This window comes from Harpia harpyja, chromosome 8 (assembly GCF_026419915.1).
Source record: "Harpia harpyja isolate bHarHar1 chromosome 8, bHarHar1 primary haplotype, whole genome shotgun sequence".
NCBI classification, from domain to species: domain Eukaryota; kingdom Metazoa; phylum Chordata; class Aves; order Accipitriformes; family Accipitridae; genus Harpia; species Harpia harpyja.
In genome coordinates, this window is record NC_068947.1 from 44,220,591 (window position 1) to 44,242,465 (window position 21,875).

At 38.7% G+C, this 21,875-nt stretch overlaps 1 protein-coding gene across 2 annotated transcripts in view; it reads left to right on the forward strand.

Annotated features, from left to right (window-relative positions):
* ABI3BP (ABI family member 3 binding protein) overlaps positions 1-21,875 on the forward strand; it is a 171,726-nt gene that overhangs the window by 15,699 nt on the left and 134,152 nt on the right. For both annotated transcript variants that reach the window (XM_052793998.1, XM_052793999.1), the window contains exon 2: positions 11,850-12,029. In XM_052793998.1, coding sequence (XP_052649958.1) covers positions 11,850-12,029 — 180 coding nt within the window. The remainder of the gene's footprint in view (positions 1-11,849; positions 12,030-21,875) is intronic.

Sequence of the window (21,875 nt, forward strand, 5' to 3'; positions counted from 1 at the left end):
TTGCCATCTTTCAAATAAAAGTGTTTTAAAGGCATAGACAAGAAGGAGTTTATTTAAAAATCTCTTGAAAGCGTCTTTATTCTGAGTTGGGCAACTAGTGAGCTTGGAATTCCAACAGATTATTCTTGTAGCACAAGACAACTGATGGCAGGATGTCCACCTGACAACTCCAGGTTGTTAAATGCAATTTCTGAAAACAAGTAAATGGACCAAGTGTTTGTGTTGTGATTGTACTGGCTGAAAAGATTTCTTTCAGCATCAAGAGCAGCTAGAAAATACAGTATAGAGGGTTACATGAAAATAAGATTTTTTTTTTTTTTTTTTTTTTTTTGGCCTTGCAGTTAGCCTGCTACAGCTTGTTCTATTTTATTTCCCAGAGAGACTTAATTGAAATTCTGTGTTTCCTATTGGCTGACATAAGGTGGCTTCCTCTTTAACACATAGATCCTCCTCAGAGGCATCCAGCTTTCTTACTAGACATCAGAAGTTAGATGAAATTTAGGTTGTCTGGATCTTTCTTTGGTGATGTCTTTTCTTTCCTTTTAATTTACTGCAAGTCATCGGACAGGTTGTGCTTACCATGCTATCACATCTACTTTCTCAGTTACAGTGGGAGTCAAAAAGAGGTGCTAATTTCAAAACTTAATAAGGTGGAATCAGTTACTAGTTTCTGGTTATCAATAAAGTAGTAAGCCTTGATAATAAGGCTTAAAATAACAAGCTTTATTCATCCTATCTATCAAGCACCATAGTCAAAATAAGAAAAATCTACCGTTTCTGTATTAAACAGTGTCATTGTAAGCGAAAAAAGTAGCATTGCAAAATGAAATGATTGCTTCTGCTCCTCAGTTCCTTCCTCAAACCAAGAGAATGGCTTTGAAATGAACATAATTGATAGCCTGTGGGCAGAGAAACTCAGGTTAAGGAGAGTGTTAGGACTGGAACAGGAATTGTACTGCTGAAACTTTTCTGATTGCTCATCCCTAAAAATGTGCTGGTGGATCTCAGTGTAATAAATGGTGGTCTGTAGGTAAGAATAACATGGCTTTTGTTCATCTTTTTTGGAAGCTGCCTGAGCAAAGAGATCCTGTGAGCGTAAATTGCAAGCTTATCAGTTAGGTTACTTTTGTAGATCGACGTGCGTGTATGTGTTTTGCAAAGTTAACTGCTGCATGTTGACAGCCTATTTTTCTGAAGTCACATTAGACTTGTGTACAGTGTGGGCATACTAATATTTTGAAAAAAATATTTAATTGGGGAACTTCCATTGCAAATGACAAAATTATGTGCAATGCTTTTAGCTTACCCTCTTTCAATGAGGTATTCTTTGTTGCCCTTTAAGGGTATGGTCTCTATGGCACCTATTTTCATCATTTAGAGTATTTATTAATGTGGATTTTGTAGCTAGGAGCATTGGTGTTTTATGTAATCTGTGATGAGAAAGATGATCTAACATTGTCCACAGCTACCTGACCGGAGGATACAAAGAAGACAGATTTTCTGCAGAAGTGCACGGCAGTGCGACAAGAGGCAATGGGCACAAGTTGTAACATGGGAAATTCCAGTTAGATATTAGGACCTTTTTTTTTTTTTTTTTTTTTTTTTTTTTAGAACAACAACAATGATAAATACTGGAACAGGTTACCCAGAGATGTTATGGAATCTGTGTCCTTAGAGGTGTTCAGACTCAGCTGGATGTGGCCCTGAGCAACCTGATCTGATTAGGTCTGCTTCGAGCAGGAGGTTGGATTAGAAGACTTACAGAAGTCCCTTCCACCCTAAAGTATTCCGTGATTCTATGGTTGTGGCTGTCTTAGAAGTGTGTCTTGTTTATTCTACTGCATAGAAACAGAACTATTTTTAAATGTTTGCCATTTTAAGCTATATTTGGTTTTCAGCCAAACAATCAATTTTTCTCCATGTTTGGGAGCCAAAGTAAATATAAAAATATAAAATAGCAAAAATAAAAGTTGCACAGTGTTAGATTATCATTGAAATCTTGGCTGGTGGTACTATGGCACCAGATTTGGAAAATGAGAGCACTGCTGTGAACAATTTAAATGTTATAGGTGAGGTGGTGCTCACAAATAGATGGTGCTAATATATTTTCTTAAGGCATGCTTCATTTGTCTAGCGCTCTGGGAGGCAGTGCTAGGTCTTGCCTTCATGCCCTCTAAAATCTTTGAAATGGTGAAAAACAAACAGTCTCAATGTAAGGCAAAAGGAATTCTCATGATGAAGCCAAATTTGCTGTAATACTGTACAGCTGTATTCACCCGCTAGTTTTGTAGGGCAGAGTTCAAGGCTTTTCACTCTATGGATAAAAACAAAAAGTAGACTGTATTTGATCATGAGAAACCATACACACTTAAAGCCCAGCAGTAGAATCATAGAATAAGTTAAAGTAACATCTTGTGTCAGTATTGCTTTTGCTGAGCCTTTAGTGAAGAAGGGAAACAGCTCAAAATGTAGGTTGCCACGATGAATTTATTTCAAAACAAAAAATGGTTACTTTATTTCATTTGTGCTTCCTTCTTGAAGTTTGTTGCTAAATCAGCACCTTGGGGTTACTTCTGAATGTGTTAATTACTAGTTAGTAAATTATCAGCCAGCTGCTGACATATCTTTTTAAATTGGAGAGAGAGATAGAGTGCTCTTCGGCTGAAGATACTCTATTTGACAGGGCCAAGATATATTTTGGGGTTTGGGTAGAAACAGAAAAGAGCCAGTTAATTCACATTCCAGTCACCTCATCACCCAAGTTCTCTCATGTTCCTTGAAACAGAGGAAAATCAAAACAGCTGGCAATTTTAACTAACTCCACATCTATTGTTACCAACAATATGGTAACAATATAATGGGCATAAGACACAGAATTTCAAAGACTTTAATTCTGTCTTACTGAAACAAAATTTTTTTGTTTGTTCATTTGGGAAGTAAACTCTCAGGTGGTTTTATTTGCTTTTATATGTTGGAAATACTACTGTCCCCAACACTGGGGGCAAACACCGGTTTAATGCAACTAGCCCAGTGAACCATTTCTTTTTATCTCCTTCTCTCCAGTTACTAAATAGCAAAGGAATTATATAAATCTATTTTTAGTAGTTACTGTTTGGCCTTTTCAGACTGCTTTGCAATGGTGATTTCTTAGGGGGACGTTAAATCTAAACCAAAGGCCTTTCACTGAACTTCTGCTGTGAAAGTAGAAATTGAAAATTGGACCTCTCTGTCTTGCAGCTAAATATGAACCATTAGTTAGAACTAGCTGGTATGAATAAGAGATGGTAGCAGTGCTTATGAATTCTCCTCTCTCTTCCTCTGTTACTCCATGATTAATTAAAGTGATAAGAAAAAGAAGATACTTCACATAATCCCTGGTGGGTCCAAAGCTTGAATAACAAGTGTCCAGCTGAATATTTTATGTATTATTTTCCGTAACTGCTTTCACATTTTAAAGATGTGAATTTCAGTTAGGTAATTTAGAGTTAAATTTTTCTAAAGTTTCAATGTTTATTTGCTCTTGGCTCCTGTTGCCTATACGTGACCACTTATTTTTTCCAACTAGCCAAACTATGGTGCTCCCAGCTGGATTCTTCAGACCATTTGCAGCTATTTTCTTCTTTCCGAAGAGTTATTGGTGGCTGGTCCCCTTATGATGCAGCTGATTCATTAAGCTGTCTTTAAAAGTTTTTCCCCTTGTAGGCAAAGAATCCTTTCCCTAGAGTGATTCCAATACTGCAAGTGGTCTGATGCACTTAATGTAGTGCTTTTAGTTCAGATATACTGTGCGCAGTTTGTCGTGCTGGTTTTGGCCATCAGTTGGCTTTTGTTGAAGAGAATACTTGCAGATCAGTGTGGAATTTCTGTTGGCAGGCATGGAGGGAAAGATTGTTTTTCAGAGGTGGCTATGGGTCCCAGAATCTTCCATTTGGAGATGGCCTCAATGTAAAAGAATTACTCTACAAATGCAAATACTTAAGACCAGAGTTTCAATAATACATGCCAAAAGCTGATACAAGTGAATGGGAGTTAGGAAAAATCAATCTTGCCTTGCTCTGTGCCTGCAAGTTTTCTTTCCTGTTTGTAAGGTGTTTTCAGAATCTCTTTGCACTGGAATTAGAGGGTACCTAGTTTATCATTCGACTCTTTCATCAAGGAGACGGGGGAAAAAAGGTATTCTAAAATCATAAAATGACTAAGTTATTTTCTCAAAATCAAATACATTCTTGTCACAATATCATAGCAGTTAAGTTTGATCATGTTTAATACATGTTTATCTGAGTGTTGGCCAGGATAGAGCTATTACTCAGAATGGGAATGCCTGCTTTCCCTGTTAGTTGTTTAAAATACTGTGAGATCAACACAAGTGAAACCTGTTTTGCTAATGTGTTCTTGAGAGGAGTCCCCATTTACCAAGCTAATTGATATGAAGTCTGTACTGCTCCAGGCTGGCCCTCTCTCAACTTGACTGGCAGTGACTGTGCAGCATGTAGTGTTGAGCTCTCCCCAGCTGGCTGCAGAGGCCCCTCTGCGCTTCTGTGCCCTCCCTGTATACCTCTTGTCCACTCCAAGGATTCCAAGTGACTATGTGGGCCTTCCTCATAGGCCTTAACGTGAGTTGCATTTTGTTACGTTTTCATAGGAGGCTTTTTTGTTTGTTTTTAATTCTGACCAGTATAGCAGAGTCTGGCTTACAGTCTCCTGCACAAAGCTGCCTTTTCCTTTTAGATTCAGGAAATGCTTGAATTTGTTCATAAGGGTCCAGGTCTCCTTTGAACTCATGTGACCTCCTTGAGTTTGGAACATTTTAACTTTTTTTTTTTTTAATTCTTTAAGAACTATTTCTTTATAGTGTACTCAGCTATAAAAAGAGAGGGTTGCTTCACAGCCTTTCGTGTTTGTATTTTTATAATGTGATGCTAAGAAGTATACTGTGTGTAGGTGGGCACAAAAGTGTGATGTTGGAAGAGTGCAAGGGCTTCTGGAAAGATGTTGGAGTGCTGATCTGTGGGCAGGCAGAAGAGCTGGATTGATGACTAAGTAGCACACTGACCCGGTTTGGGGAGAGATGTCGTTCCCTACAAAGAAAGAGTTCATACAAAGAGTGATCTACCATGCATTGATAGGTGTGCCATGACAGAGAGCACTTTCTGGGCTTGTTGGCTTCTTTCTGTCCTCATTGTTCTTTCGTTTTGTCTCTTGTGTAGCCTTTCAATCTCTGGAACCCAAGTGCTCTCACTCAACAGCTACGGTTCCCAGCAAATTCAGGTTCTAACTTCAGCTGGGAACCTTTGTTGCTAAGGTAGCACTAGCGGTAGAAGAAAGTATGTGATTCAGTGTAGTGGTCTTTCCTACCTTGGGCAACATGAGAGCAGATAATGATTCTGTTGAGCACACCTCACTTGAGAGAGCATGACTACTGCCACTCAGCTCATTCAACATGAGCTGAGTGATCTTCAGATAGAAAGTAATTAGGAGATGTTGAAATAAGAATCAAGATCAGTAAGCTGTAATAATAAGAGAAATAATAACAAACTAATGAAGGGATACATTGCTTTTTCTTCTCATTTTGGGGGTTCTGTAAAGTAACTGTACACTGAAATGCATCAGTAGTGAGAAAGAGGAAGAAAGGAGAAAAACCTCATGTGTAAACTGATTTTTCTGTAGCATACCAACTTCCACAGATTTCATGTGAAATTTTCAATTTGTCATTCAGGTTCTGACATCTGATAGAAAAACTTGTTAGTGTTGGCCTTGGTTGCTCCACTTCTGTCCATACACTTCCAGAAACTGGTGAGCCTCTGATAGTTATTGTTTTACCAGTTAAAATTGATCCCTCAATTTCAGTGATTCTGGAATGCACACAGCCCATGGAAGGGAATGTGGTTTAGTCATATGAAGTGTGGCATCTGTGTTGTTGCTTTAGCACGGTTATTTTCCTTTAAAAACATGCAGCTCAATAATAATGAAGGAGGCTGTTTGTTTGCCTTGCCCTGTGCTGCTTTTTGGGTCAGGCTGCACCTTCAAGTGGAAGGGGAGAAGAGCACTCTTGCTGAGATTGACTGGGCCCTCTCAGCTAGGGGAACTTCTGTCTGGAGAGAAGGAAATAGTAAGCAAGGAGCTTACGGAAGGGGTAGAAGATGGTTATGTTAAGAAGAGTATGGAGCAGACCCTGTGGCTAGATTTCCAAGGAGAGGAAAAGAAAGAAAGATTATCTCCATCCTTTATTGGATGCGGGGGGAAACATGGTAACAGGCTGAGGGAAAGGCTGAAGTACTTAATGCCTTCTTTGCCTCAGTCTTTAACAGTAAGACCAATTGTTCTCAGGGTACCCAGCCCCCTGAGCTGGGAGATAGGGATGGGGAGCAGAATGAAGCCCTCATAATCCAAGGGGAAATGGTTAGCGACCTGCTACTCCACTTAGACATACACAGGTCTATGGGGACAGATGGGATCCACCCAAGGGTACTGAGAAAGCTGGCAGAAGTGCTCACCAAGCCACTTTCAATCATTTGTCAGCAGTCCTGGCTAACTGGGGAGGTCCCAGTTGATTGGAAGTTAGCAAATGTGATGACCATCTACCAGAAGGGTTGGAAGTAGGATCCAGGGAACTAAAGGCCTGTCAGTCTGACGTCAGTGCCAGGGAATGTTACGGAGCAGCTCATCTTGAGTGCCATCAAACGGCACGTACAGGACAACCAGGTGATCCAGCCCAGTCAGCACGGGTTTATGATAGGCAGGTCCTGCTTGACTAACCTGATCTCCTTCTGTGACGAGATGACCCGCTTACTGGACGAGGGAAAGGCTGTGGATGTTGTTTACCTGGACTTCAGTAAAGCTTTTGACACCATTTCCCACAGATTCTCCTGGAGAAACTGGCTGCTCATGGCTTGGATGGGTGTGCTCTTTGCTGGGTGAAAACTGGCTGGATGGCTGAGCCCAAAGAGTGGTGGTGAATGGAGTTAAATCCACTTGGTGGCCGGTCACAAGTGGTCTTCCCCAGGGCTTAGTATTGGGCACCGTTCTGTTTAATATCTTTGTTAATGATCTGGATGAGGGGATCGAGTGCACCCTCAGTAAGTTTGCAGATGATACCAATTTGGGTGGGAGTGATTGAGGGTAGGAAGGCTCTACAGAGGGATCCAGACAGGCTGGATCAATGGGTCAAGGCCAACTGTATGAGGTTCAACAAGGCTAAGTGCTGGGTCCTGCACTTGTGTCTCAACAACCCAAAGTGGCCTGGTGGAAAAGGGCCTGGATGTATTGGTTGACAGCCAGCTGAATATGAGCCAGCAGGGTGCCCAGGTGGCCAAGAAGGCCAACAGCATCCTGGCTTGTATCAGAAATAGTGTGGCCAGAAGGACTAGGGAAGTGATCATCCCTTTGTACTCGGCACTGGTGAGGCTGCACTTCAAATACTGTTCAGTTTTGGGCCCCTCACTACAAGAAAGACATTGAGGTGCTGGAGTGTGTCCAAAGAAGAGCAATGAAACTGGTGAAGGGTCTAGAGCACAAGTCTTATGAGGAGTGGCTGAGGGAACTGGGGTTGTTTAGTCTGGAGAAGAGGAGACTCAGGGGAGACCTTACCGCTCTCTACAACTACCTAAAAGGAGGTTGTAGTGAGGTGGGTGTCAGTCTCTTTTCCCAAGTAACAGGTGATAGGATGAAAGGAAACAGCCTCAGGTTGTGCCAAGGGAGGTTTAGACTGGATACTAGGAAAAATTTATTCACCGAAAGGGTTATCAAGCACTGGAACAGGCTGCCCAGGGAAGTGGTTGAGTGACCATCCCTGGAGGTATTTAAAAGATTTGTAGACGTGGTGCTTAGGGACATGGTTTAGTGGTGGACTTGGCAGTGTTAGGTTTATGGTTGGACTCAATGATCTTAAAGGTCTTTTCCAACCTAAATGGTTCTATGATTATATGAGTTTTTCCTAAACACTGTGGGGACCTTGCAGTATTTATTGCCATCCAGGCCATCACTGAAAGGATCCTGTACTTAAAAGTGAACTAGAGAAAAAGGACCTGCCCTGTCAAGACAGGGTAGGGAGGACAAGGATTTATTTTTTTACATTTTAAGATAATCTCCTTTTCTTCTGTTCTGCCTCATTCTCTATTTTTAAAAATACTTCATTCCTGTTTATGTTCTGCTAGAACTGGCTTTGAGTTTAAAAGCTCTCTTGGTGGTTTTGATATGCTAGCTATAAAGAAAAGATCTGAAGGGTCCTACCTCAAAGGCAGGTCCTGCTTGACCAACCTGATCTTCTATGACCAGGTGACCCGCCTAGTGGATGAGGGAAAGGCTGTCGATGTTATTTTCCTAGACTTCAGCAAGGCCTTTGACACTGTCTCTCATGGCATACTCCTTGAGAAGCTGGCGTCTTGTGGCCTGGATAAGTGCGCTATTCACTGGGTGAAAAACTGGCTGGATGGCCGAGCCCAGAGGGTAGTGGTGAATGGGGTGAAATCCAGTTGGCGGCGGGTCACAAGTGGTGTTCACCAGGGCTCGGTGTTGGGCCCTGTTCTGTTTAATATCTTTATTGATGATTTGGATGAGGGGATTGAGTGCACCCTCAGCAAGTTTGCAGACGACACCAAGTTGGGAGGCAGGGTTGATCTGCTTGAGGATAGGGAGGCTCTACAAAGAGATCTGGACAGGCTGGATCGATGGGCTGAGTCCAATTGTATGAAGTTTAACAAGGCCAAGTGCCGGGTCCTGCACTTCGGTCACGGCAACCCCATGCAGCGCTACAGGCTTGGGGAAGAGTGGCTGGAAAGCTGCCCGGCAGAGAAAGACCTGGGGGTGCTGGTTGACAGCCGGCTGAATATGAGACAGCAGTGTGCCCAGGTGGCCAAGGGGGCCAACCGCATCCTGTCCTGTATCAGGAACAGTGTGGCCAGCAGGAGCAGGGAGGTGGTTGTTCCCCTGTACTCGGCACTGGTGAGGCCGCACCTCGAGTACTGTGTTCAGTTTTGGGCCCCTCACTGCAGGAAAGACATTGAGCTGCTAGAGCGTGTCCACAGAAGGGCAACCAAGATGGTGAGGGGCCTGGAGCACAAGTCTTATGAGGAGCGGCTGAAGGATCTGGGGTTGTTCAGTCTAGAGAAGAGGAGGCTGAGGGGAGACCTTATCGCTCTCTACAACTACCTGAAAGGGGGCTGTAGTGAGGTGGGTGTTGGTCTCTTCTGTCAGGTGGCTGGAGATAGGACAAGAGGAAATGGCCTCAAGTTGAGGCAAGGGAGATTTAGGTTAGATATTAGGAAAAATTTTTTTACTGAGAGGGTTGTCAAACATTGGAATGGGCTGCCCAGGGAAGTGGTTGATTCACCATCCCTGGAGATATTCAAAAAGCGAGTGGACAGGGTACTCCAGGGCATGGTTTAGGGGGCATGGTTAATGGTTGGACTCGATGATCTTGAAGGTCTTTTCCAACCGAAATGATTCTATGATTCTATGTTTCAAAGCTGTTGCTGTCTTGGGATCCCATTTAGACTTTCTGGTTTTAGAAACCTTACTAAGAGTTTTTAGGCTTAAATAAAATGAAGACCCCTTGTCACTATAATTGACACTTATGAGTAAAACACAGTATCTATCTATCTAGATGGAATCACACCCAGTTGAATTCAATCTTGAATTAGAATTAGGTCTTCAAATTAATGTAAAGTATAACTGAGAGATATAGAAAAACAAGTGTGTGTACAAAACAAAAAACAACCAAAAAACAAGCAAAAAACCCCCAACGTGAAATTATTGTAGATTTTAAATTAAAATAGATCTTCACTAAAATTTTTTAAAATCCAGGTTTGAGTCTGATTAAGAATTTTAATACAGAAATCAAATTATCATATTTGAATCAAGTACTGTAAGTCTTGCTTTATTCTTAGACATGAATATTCAGTGGACACCAGGAGACCATACTTTCATTTATGCTCAGGTCTCTAAAGTTAGTTTAGAATTTTGCAGACTACATAATTTTAACAAATCTAGTTCACTGTCAATCAGAGGTAATAATCCTAAATGTTGTTGGCATGGAACACTTTTTACTAAGTATCTTTATGAAGCATATTAGAGGGCTTTGAAGTCCATTGGGTTTTCTTCCTGGTTTCTGCTATTTGGAGCCTTGTCAATATTCAAAGTTGCACACCCACAGCAGTTTCATATACTGCCACCCCTTCCCCTGTGACAGTATTGTACTGCTGAAAATGTCAGAGTTGAGTGTTATAGAAGCCTCGCAGTCTTCTGGAACCTGGCAGAGTTCCCTTTGGAAAATTGTGACCGTCCTGGCTGAGTGCTTTTACTTCATCAGTCTTCAGATAAAGGAAGGGTCTCATCGGAGGCACATGTTTTCCATCAGTTTTACTCGTACGCTTCTTTCTATAAAGGGAAGAGGCATAAAGTGTCTGGCTTAGGTCTTTACATTCAGTGTGCAGACAACTGCAGGTGATCGACAGTACCATTAAATCATCTTCCCAAATTGGGGATTGTGGCCTCTTGGCAATTCTAGTCATTAGAATTTCTAAAAAAAAAAAAAGGAGGGTAGGCTGGGGTGATACCAGAGAATCAATATGTACTTGTCTAAAGAAACTTTGAATATCAGTCTGCAATTACTGAGAGAGAGAAAGGTAGAAAGGAAGGGAGTTAGGGTGAGGGAGAGAAAGAAAGAAAAGGAAGTTCACTATCGCTCTACCCTGTTATTTAATGATAGGCCATATATCTCTCATAGGTTTTCTTCAGGAGGCCATATATCTCTCATTGGTTTTCTTCAGGATTTAGCCCCCGAAGTAAAATTATTTTGTGCAAATTTCTGTTTTTTCCTGAAAAATTAATTTCAGCCCTCATGATTGGAGAGATGCCTGAAAATCTATTGGGAATAAAAATTTATATTTCAAGAATGAGAAAAAAAAATAACCCAAAATGTACTATTCTAGTGCTAGTGTTGTAAGTTAGGGGAAAAGTCACTACTTTTTTTTAAGCATTGGCATTCAACAGTTCTGAAAATACGATAAGCCTAACAGTGACAAGGGAATATTAAAATTTTAAGTACTAAGGAAGGAAAAGCCAATCCTCCCTCACCCCACCAAGAGAAGATGGAACACCTTCTTGTAGCCTAAAAACCTGATTATTCTGTTATGAAGTCATTCTGTGTTGTTATAAGTTAAATTTTTGTAGATGGATATACAAGATGTGTCTTGCTTTATGTGCTGCTCCCCTGGAAAGCATAAAAATGAATGTTTAAAAAAAGTTTCTTGGTAATTTTGAGTAGAGTATATATGTTAGTTAGGTGTTCTGGTGTAATTCCAACTGGAAAATTACATTCCCAGCCCAACATTAAAAAAAAAAAATATATATAGTTGTAGCATTTTTATTTGGATCTAGTTACTATTTATCCTCTACCCTAATTTTGCAGTGTGATTAACTTAACATTAAAACTTCGTATTTTTTACTCACAAGCAAAAAAAAAAAAAATCAAACTTGCAAGTTTTTCACCTATGGGTCCTATAGATGGCTAATACTACTATAACTCTTGCATTTAAAGGAAAAAATACCTGTATTTTTTCCAGTTACTTCATGCACTTTTCTACTACTGCAGTTGTAGAAGATGTTACAGCTAATGATAATACTAAACTAATGGAAGAACAGACGTGTTGGAAACCACAATTTTACATCACTGTTCGTTTACTTTTTTAAATACACTTAGTATCCCAGAGACTCCACATTTAAGCAATTGTTCAGTTGCTTGCAACTAGCAAATTAAACAGCTCTATATTGTTATTTTGTCATATTCCATTACTGAATATATTATTACAAGATAATACATTCTGGTCTTCTCTTTTTTTACTCTTTCCCAGTGAAAAGGCAGAGCCTGAAAGTTCAGATCAATGCAACAGATGACACCGTTTGCATGAGGTATCTTCGACCAAGTCAAAACACCAAACTAGAAGGTTTTGTCCTGGGTTATGGAAGCAACTTCTTTTCTAATCAGTACATTCCTTTACCTTCGGAAGGAAAAACCTACATAACAGAACTGGGTAAGGCATATTTGCTTTGCATGCTACTGTTGTCATGAATTGTGGCAAGAGAGTGAGGAGAATATGAACCTCTGGGTTTCTTATGTTTTATTTTTATTAGGTTGTTGCTCAGGGTTTCTTTGTGTTCATTTAAGGTTGCCTTTGAAGAATTTCAGATGAAAGTGGAATTAGGAGATCCTCCAAGGAGAAAAAATAGTTCTTGTTGTTTGGAAGAGTTTGCTACTGGTATTTGTTTTGAGGATTTTCATTGTACTAAGATTGTACTATTTGACCACATCACAGATCAAATGGGATGATTTGCCTGAAGTTGCAGTTATAAAGTAGAATACAAGGGAGATGTGCATGTTTTTAACAAATAGTACAAGAAGCAGTGAAACAGTTTTGAGAACTGTGTGGTTGATTCCATTTGGTAGAAACGTTCATATCAAAATGATGCCTTTTCTGGCAGGGGCCTGTTCCAGTTCTACATGTTATAGAATAACCTATAACTTCTATGTCAGAAGTTACAGATGGAATTCCGTGAGCTGTTTCATGGAAAAGATTAAACCACATCAACAATGTTAGAATCTGTTGCCTAGGATAGGGAGGAAGAAGGGAATTTGGTTTTCCCTTTCACTTAGGGTTTTGTCAGTATGGGCAGGATAGCAAAATAGTAGAACTGGATTAGTTAGAATTGTCCGATAAATGATTAAAACATTGACTTATCAGGATTTGACCTTTTAAGAAATCTGTTCAATCTCTGAGCATTTTCCTGTTGCTTTCTTTAATGTTTTCTAGCCTGAAGTGAATCTGGGTTACCCTCATCATTGTAATGCCAGTGATCTTGGCATAAAACAAGGGGAAAGAAAGGCTGCATAAGCATAGAAGTAACAATTGCCATCTTTTTGATGTGGTCAGTTAAGGCAATTCTGGGGGTCTGCTCCAGGCTTAAAACTGCAGAATAAAAGAGAAAAAATAAGATGTTAGATACAGAATAATTAAGATATTAGAGACTTTCATTAGATTGCTGTGGCAAAGGTTGACTTCTTCCTTTTCATGAGTTGGTACGCCTGGGATCTCTCCGTAATTCTATCACCAATCCAGTGTTTGAGTTCATAACCATCACTTAAGCTGTGTCTGATTTATGTGATTTATCCCGTGTGTAACTTTTGAATCAACTCAGTAAGAATGGTGTACAGGATTTTCTGTAGAATACTGTGAATTGGGCATAAGTAATACCTGTGTAGCTGTATTGCAGGAGTAGTGAGGATTAATATTTTTCAGGTACTCTGAGATCCTTGGAAAGAGGAAAAAGCACTGAATGTGATGTCATGTGTAGATCATCCTTCCTTTTTAAGAGCAGCTTTAATACCTAATGCTTTGTGAAACTGTATGAAACAGAAAGCTGAACATCATTTGGAATATATGGGATTTTGGTATTTTGTAACTTTAATATTAATAGCTAATGGCTGGAAACTGTGGACACCTGCCTTTAGTTCTGCAGTGCATCAGAGTGCTAGCCACATGCATATTCATTAAAGCTTACCATTGAGCAATCAAAATCTTGTAGCAATGAACACAGAAGATGAGAAACCCCATGATACATATAGCCTGTAACGAACACATTTTCTCTAGTGTATCTGTCGAGGGAAAAGCACAAGTGTTGGGGAATAACTTCAAAATCTTAACTCACTCATGCCAATAAAAGTTGTCAATCAGTTTCCTAGTGACAATGAATCTATGAATGTGATTTCTGAGTGTCCAGTTAACTAAAAATGCAATGTGCAACATAATATAGATATAAAGGCTAGCATTTCCAACTTTAAGAAAATGTCATCTTTGAAAGGACAGGAATAAAAGCTAACAGTAATATGTACTTCAAGTTGCAAGCATTTATTTAAGGCAATTAACAGTACATTTATTGGAGCTATTGCTTTTAGTTAAGATATTTAGGGTTAGATTATATACTTTGTGGACTTGTTTATTGGAGTTTGGAAGCAGAGAGTACATCATCTCGCCCATTTCGTTAGTATTAAACATCACATCAAACTGCAGCTTTGACTGTGCTTTCCAAGTGTATGCAGAACACGGCTAAAGGAAGAAACAACAGTTGTGCTTTTGGCTCTATTTTAGAGAGACTTGTGTGGCAGAGGTGAAGAGAAGACAGTGGTGATTGCTAGCACCCCCCACAGACCGGCTGCTGGCACGAACTGGAGGAATTGCAGGATGGCTCTTAGTTTTAGGAGCGATGGGTAGGTTTTATTCTGACAGCCAGAGATCTCAGCTCAGCACACACTTTATGCGGATGTTAGAAAAAATAAGGTATTGTAGAGGGACAGTAAAAATACTCTCAAGATACTTTCCAAAGATACAAAACCCCTAGACCCTATTGCTGAAAAATCTTACATTATCTTTGTACTCCTAGTACATCTCCTATGCAAGGAAGTTGGCCTAGTATGCTATCTTCATATTAAAAAAAAAAAAAAAAATTAAAATTTCACACTGAAATTTGTCAATTTTGTATTCTAGATATTCTAGCGATTCAAGTGCCACTGTACATTTTGCAAAAGGTCTTCAGTGTGTTCCACACATTTTTCCACAATCAGAACAACTAGGTTTATACAGAAACACTCACATTCACCCTGAGAACTCCTCCTTGGTCCTCTCATGCTTTGGCTTATCTGACTTTTACAGAAAGCAGATGAACTTTCAGGCTGTCCTGAACAGTGGTTAGTTGTGGCTTTTACTGAACAGGATGTGGAGGGAGTGATTCCCAATCGTGAAAAGACATTGTGGCCTGTTTAGACCAAGACTAATACAATTTAATGCTTCCTCCTGTCCTGTCAGTTTTAGTGGTTCATGGAAAGAGAATACCTTTCCCAATCAATTTAGGGACACTTTGATCACAACCTTGAATTGGTTTGGTATCTGAACTGTAACAATTAGAAATGGAGATTTAAAGGCACTTGTTAGTTATTAAAAGGTATGTTTTCCCAATGGATTAAGGAACATTGCTTTAGAATATAATCTCTTGAGAGAGTGAGTAGATCCAGGAGAATGGAATCTCTGTATCTAGGCAAAAGTGGATCTTGTCCTAGTAGTATTAAAATTGTCTATTCCACGAAGATTTGTAAGTGAAAATGGTACAGATATGCAATCAACTGTAGATCCTACTCAAAGAAAAAAAATTATTTCATTAATTTAGTAGTTAGGCCAATGTAAGAAAGCATACAGACTTTGCATATAAATCAGTCATGATTCCCTCCCTAAAATGCATCAATCCTTTAAAATGTCCTTTGTCTTTTCTAACAAACAGTATAGAGCTACACAGCAGAATGAAGTGCCTTGCAGATATTTCCTTGATTTAGCTCTGCATGCCTGGTTTTGTTAATGGAGCAGCATAATCTGTATTCTGTTTGGGATAGTTGTCCCCGATTGGAACTGGAGTACAGGGGATGAAGCAACAACTTATATATATTGCTGTCTATATTGTGTCATCTATTAAAAAAATACCTAAGGCCAATGACTTCCATATTTCCAACCCTGTCACTGATGAAATTTATTGTCAGGTTTTCTGCTGGGTCACACATGTCTTATGACCCTGTTCACAATAAACTTGAAGTCAGCAGATTTATTATTTTATGAAATTACATGTGTGTATGTGCATATATTTTAAAAGAAATTAATAAGGACGTGATCTTTTCTAGGATTTCCAGGAGAGTTATATGGCTTTGTACAACAAATGTACAAATGTATTCCCTATGTTTCATCCATTAAAATATTCAGCACCTCACTGCAGTAATTCTTATCTTAAAATATTTATTTTTCCTTTCCTTTGCAACTAAAATAACCACTGAGCCAGCAATTGCGTAATGTTATCCATGTATTGAGAACTGCTTGCAGAGGGCATGTACAAAGAGAAAAGGGTTCTATTGGATTTCCTGAACTTGTAGTGAGCTCGTGCCAGCAGCAAACTCTTGGGCAGCTTCATGCATTGCTATATAGATGAATTTGTATCACAGTGAAGGGTAAGTGACAACGATGAGGCAGCATCAAAGTTTGGTTCAAAGAAGTATGCCTCTTTATCAGGATACAAGATGTGTTTTGTGCGGAGTGTACTTCATGAGCTTACATGACAGCAGCGTTATTATTGGTTATGGAAGCTCTTCAGACTGTGTCAAAAGATATCAAAATGTAAATTCAGCTAGACTAATAAGTTGAACAGACCCATTCAAAAGTTATGAGCTTGATTTAAACTTTTATCTAAATCTGTTCAGTGTGCATGACTCATAAAGAAAGAGTATTTCCTTGAGAAATTTGTGCTAGTTTTTTCCAGTTTGGTTAGGAAGATTGCAAGTCAGCCTCCTTGAGTTTGTTGATACTGTTGGAGGAACCCCAAAAATTGAGTGGAGACAGGAAAAGTTTGTAAGAATGAACAGCAATTAGCTAACAGAGTGAGGAAAATTAATTTCCTTTTCAGTTTCTGAAATCAGCTTAGAGTTGGGCCATCCTTTGGCCTTTCCTTTACCTGAAGCAGATTGTACAGTGTAAGAGGAGAATGTATTGGCAATCCTGCTTTATAAAAACCATAGTAAGTGATGGGTGAATTTTGCATATATACCTGGGGAAGAATTCTAGTATCACCTTGAACACATTTTAAAAAGTATAATTCAGGGATGTGTGCTAGAGTAGTCCTTAGCTAAAAGATCTTGCTGTGCAGTTTCTTATACATAGTCAATTCCAAAAAACCAGATTCTTCATTGCTAATGTTAGCTGAGCCTAGTGGACTGGATGACCTGGAGGAGGTCAGCAGCTGCACCTTCATTTAGACCAGTGTACTGACCAGCAGCAGGTTCATTCACACCAGCCTCTTTGTCCCCCTTCTCTTATCTTTTCCCATTCTTGTTACACCATGATACTTTTGATCCTTCCCTTTCTCCACCTTTGGCCTTTGCCCTTAACAGCATCCAGTAGTACATCTTTAGCAATCTCTAAATTCAGTTTAGGGAATTGCAGGCTGAAGCTAAAAAACACTTTGATTTCTGAATCTGCTGGTCTGTGAATTCTAATGATGCATTGTAACACTTTATTTTAAAATAATTTATTCTAAGTTCATCAGTTTATTCTTACATTGTTTTGCTTTCAACTGCATTTCTGTATTGGCTGAACCCTGAACTGAATTAAAACAGTATGCTTGAACACAGGCAGAATTTGCTAGCTTTTTGTGGTGTATGTTAGTTGCCCGCTGCCACTGATTTGGTAGCCTAGCTCATGGCTTATGGAAGTAAGTGTTCCCGTATGTTAATTTGATGTGTCAGTGGCATGTATTTTTGTTATATTCTCGTTGTCTTCTGCAGCTGTTAAGGTGGATAATAGAAGGGTTTTTTTTCCATAATTTTATATCATTAATATTACAGAATCTTAGTCAAAACAGTTGTTTATTTTCTTTTATAATGACACCAAAGTGCCAGTTTATTTCTGTGCAACTTTGCAGTCTTTGAAATGTTTCTTCTGTCGTAAGTTGTAGACATACCTGTGTGTACATATAGTGTGTGTGTCTTTTAGGCTGTCTGGGTGAAAAAATACTGAGTAATTGAAGGAGTTCAGAAAACTATTTCATCCAATTGGTGACGCTTCATTGAGCTATAGTAGACTTGATGTTTAAAAGCTAAAACAAGATGACTGAATGCTTCTGTCTATTTTTGATAAGTGGGAGGAAAGGGTGTAAGAATATGTACTGAATGCATATGCATGTGTCTACTGTATGTATCGAATGCTGTAGATACAAATACTATTGCTTTACAAATACTAGTGCCTCAGGTGTGTGACTAGTCCTGCTTCAAAAATCATTTGGTTAGGTGTACGTGCCTGCAGGAGTGTTGTGTTTTGGTCCAAAGTGGCATTGGTTTATTCAGCTGTAGATATTTAAACTTGAAAGAGCAATTCCAGTGTCATATTGGTGCCTCTCAACTGAATTGTCAAAACAACCCGTGTTTGGGGAATTAGGCATGGATTTGTTGACTAGCACTTTTGTGGTACATCTGGGCATTTTCCTGTCGTACTTTTTGGCTAAAGAATTGAAGGTGATCACTTTGGACTTTATTTCTGATCTGCAACTTCAAGAGGTTTGTAAAGAAATAGCTGTGTGCCAGCTGAAAGGAGCTTTTAGCCATGACATTTGTCATTCCAGGCTTAATAAAGGGGGCTAGGCAGTAACAGCATCAAAAAAGTGGATTTATTATGTTAGTCTTATAGCAGCAGCCCTTCAAGAATGTGTTAAGCAGCAAGGGAACTGCTAAGATTTTCATAGGAAATTTGCAAATGATATAAAACTTAACTTGTTAAAGTTTGCATTGTTCTGTAGGGATCCTTCATGTATGAGGTTCTGGATCCTTACAAGATGAGAGACAGACAGATCTGTATCTTCCATCTGTTATCATATGTATCTCTGTTATATACTGATGTATGTTGAAATGATTTCTGCGGGCAGATGCTGGATTTGTGGATCTGTGTCCAGATGTTTGAACATTAACTTTAATTATGTACCTATCATTTTCTTACTAAACACAGTTCATGCAAAATAAAAAAGTCAGCTGTAAACAGGATTGTCTATACTCTGTGATTTAATTTGCTTTTACTTGAGGTAATTTTATTTTAGAAATTTAGAATATTTTTAAATATATTTCAATGTAAATAGTTGATATATTCTGTGAATCATAATGACACACAGTCAGAACCCTGTATTTTTATGGGTCTGATGGTCACCTTTCTGGTGCCTACCTCTTACTTCAGCAGTCAATTTATTTTATCCCTTAAGCATTAAGATGAAGTAGCACAAGCTAAATTATGGTTTTATTTAGGTTTCAGTATTTAACAACATTTTCTTTTTCTCCTCCTCTGTTACTCCTCTCTCCCCAAGATTCCTGCTTCTTATAGACATGGATCTGTAAAGTGGATTATGCACATACAGACATCATAAAAGAACACAGACAATCATAAATAGTTCTTGCAACTTGATAAGAGTTTAATACATGGGTGAGGCAATGTTTTAAGCCCCTGAAAATCAATTGAGTTGTAGTAACATCAGATGATTTTCGTGTTGTGATGATGACTGACACATGTATTTCTCAGCAAGAGGACTGAATCAGTGTGAAAACTCAGTGGTCTTCTGAACTTAATAAGAGAAATGTTAAATTGCAGTGGAAGACTAAGAAAGAACTCTTATTTCTAAACCTGAATCGGGGCTCATTATATGAGATTAAGCAAGCTGTCTGCCTTTCTTGGTTTCAGTTTCCTTGGATATAGAATGTATGTCTGTCCAGAACAGAAGCATTTCAAGGCCTGTGTTCTTCAGTCCATGCATAATGCTTTGATACTGTGCATCAAACAGATGAATTTAAATTAAACTACAGTTGCTGAACTCTTAACATCTGTATAGTAGCATGGGTGGTTCTGCTCAGGAATGGCAAATTATGTTTGTAAATTAAGATATATTTTTAGTTAAGTTCAGAACAGAATTTTAGTGTTATATCCCAGGTAATGAGTGGACTCCTCTGATAATTTCAAATTCTGATTTTAGTTATAATATTCATAATATTGTCTTAAATTCAGTGGTTCTAAACCAGACAAGTGGTACTTTTTAAACCTGCCTGTTCTATAGCAGAGCTCTCCCAACATCTAGTCTTAGCTTGTTTTCCTAAATACTTCCTTTTATAGATTGTATTAAATCGGAAGAGCCTTGAGTTCTCTGGCAAATGGGGACGTGTTGTATTCTTTATTAAGGCAACATTTGCTAAATCCACAAAAAAGCTTAATGAAGAGCACCCAACACAAAATATTCCTGCTGAGCCCTTTGTTACAGAAAAAAAATACCTGTTAGAACTAATGATTCCTGATAAATACCAGGTTTTGTAGCTTTGAGGTTTGCAGGGAGACATTTACAGTCTTTGTTTATTACCACATTTTGTTTAACAGATAATCTATTTCTACACTGGTACACATGTCATTTCAGACTTCAGCCAGAATGAATCTTTCCAATGATGGAACAGGGCAAAACTAGCTGTTTCAAACCATTTTGATAACTTTCTTTCACAATCTTTGGACATTTTGTTGATGAAAACATAAATTTTTGCAATTTTGAAGACTGTAGTTCATGAGCTTTCAAGGTGATGCTTGAAACTAATTTTGTTGAGGTTAAGGTTGCTCAATACTTTTTGAGAGTTACAATAGCCTCACAAGTGGGCATGAATGCACAATAGAAAACTGGGATTAAATTACAGGGAAAACAAATTATTTTAATGTGTCACTTATTTCCGGGTTTAGGTCTCAGTACAAAAAATGTCCAGATGATTGCACAGATCCCAGAAGAACTGTGTGCCTCCCTAAATATTAAACAAATTTTTTGTAAATGAAGAGGTATTTGCATTTTGGGGTTGCTCTTCTTTTTAACTAATTCTTTTTCCACACTGCTTTGAGCAGCTGCTTTCAATGCTCATCTTAGTTATGTTTATATTGGGTGCAGTTGAAACCCATTTCAAAACAATAATTAAACAACTGAAGTGCATTCATAGTATAGGTTTCCAGTGACTTAGATGCATAGAATCAGTGAAGTTAAATTAGAGTGGTTTTCCCCACACTGGCACAGCACTTCTAGTGCAGCAAGCTTTTGATTTAATCAGTACTGGTTTTCCTTCCTCTCTCCTTACAGAAATCTGGATGTAAGAGAAAATTGAATGATTTCTCAGTGGTTCTGTTTAATTGGTAGTCTTCAAGGTATCTGTTACACTGAGATATGCAGGAAATTCAATCTCTCACCCATAGATACAGATTTAGATAAATGTATCTAAACTAGAATAGGAATTTTACATAGAGTAATCCTTTTTTAAAAAAAAATGTAGCTAAATAGTTTTGATCACTATATGGTGAGCCAAATTCTGCACATGGATATCCCCTTAGAAGCTCCTATGACTTCTAGTGTTGCAGTTCGGTGAGACTAGAGCGTGGTTTTAAATAAAGAAGGGAAGAAATCTCTGACATCTGATGTCAAGAATAAGGGAAAATCTTCTTTCCAAAGATGAATTCCCCAAACTAAAATCACCATTTCAACATTGTTTTAATCTATTTATTATTTTAAGCTGCAGGATGAAGTTATCTGCCTTTCACTGCCAGAAACATGAATATATCTGGACTTTTGGCCTCTTACCATGTGTGTTTGTGTCATACAGACTGCATCAGATGTCTCTGAAACGTGTTAGAGTTTGTGTAAAACTTGGTTTGCTTAATTTCATTATGTCCTATGAAGGCTAGTATTTCCAGTAGTTTTCCAAGCTGGTTCACAACTGACACCCAGCTAGCGATGACTCTGCATCCTTTAGAATAGCTGCAGTTCTTGTGTACTTTAAAAGAAACTTAGGCCATTCAGGTAAGACTGAATTGAAAGGCAAAAATTCTTGTCTTTGGATGGGCTTTTCGGGTTTTTTGCTGTGTAATATGATCTGTTAGCTTTTTGAAATGAAGCAGTTGAACCTTTTATGGGAAATGGTGCAAAAAAGTTTGAAGTAGATTTAAGGTGGAGAGAGATTCTTTCCTGTCAAGAATTAAAAAATATTTTGCAAAGGTTCATTTTTCCTGGGAGAAAATGCATAGGGGTTTAAAATCAATAGAAATATAAATGTCAGAAAGTCTGGAAAATACAATTTGTCTCTGAGATGAATTTATTGAATAAGAAAATCACTTAAACTGTTGCTTTCCTGTTGCATGCAATGTTATTTCTAGTGTAACAGTACCAAGAGATTCCAGTAAAAGTCACAGCCCTTTGTGGGTTTTACACAAATATTAGTCCCTTTCTCTTAAATGTTAGTAATAACT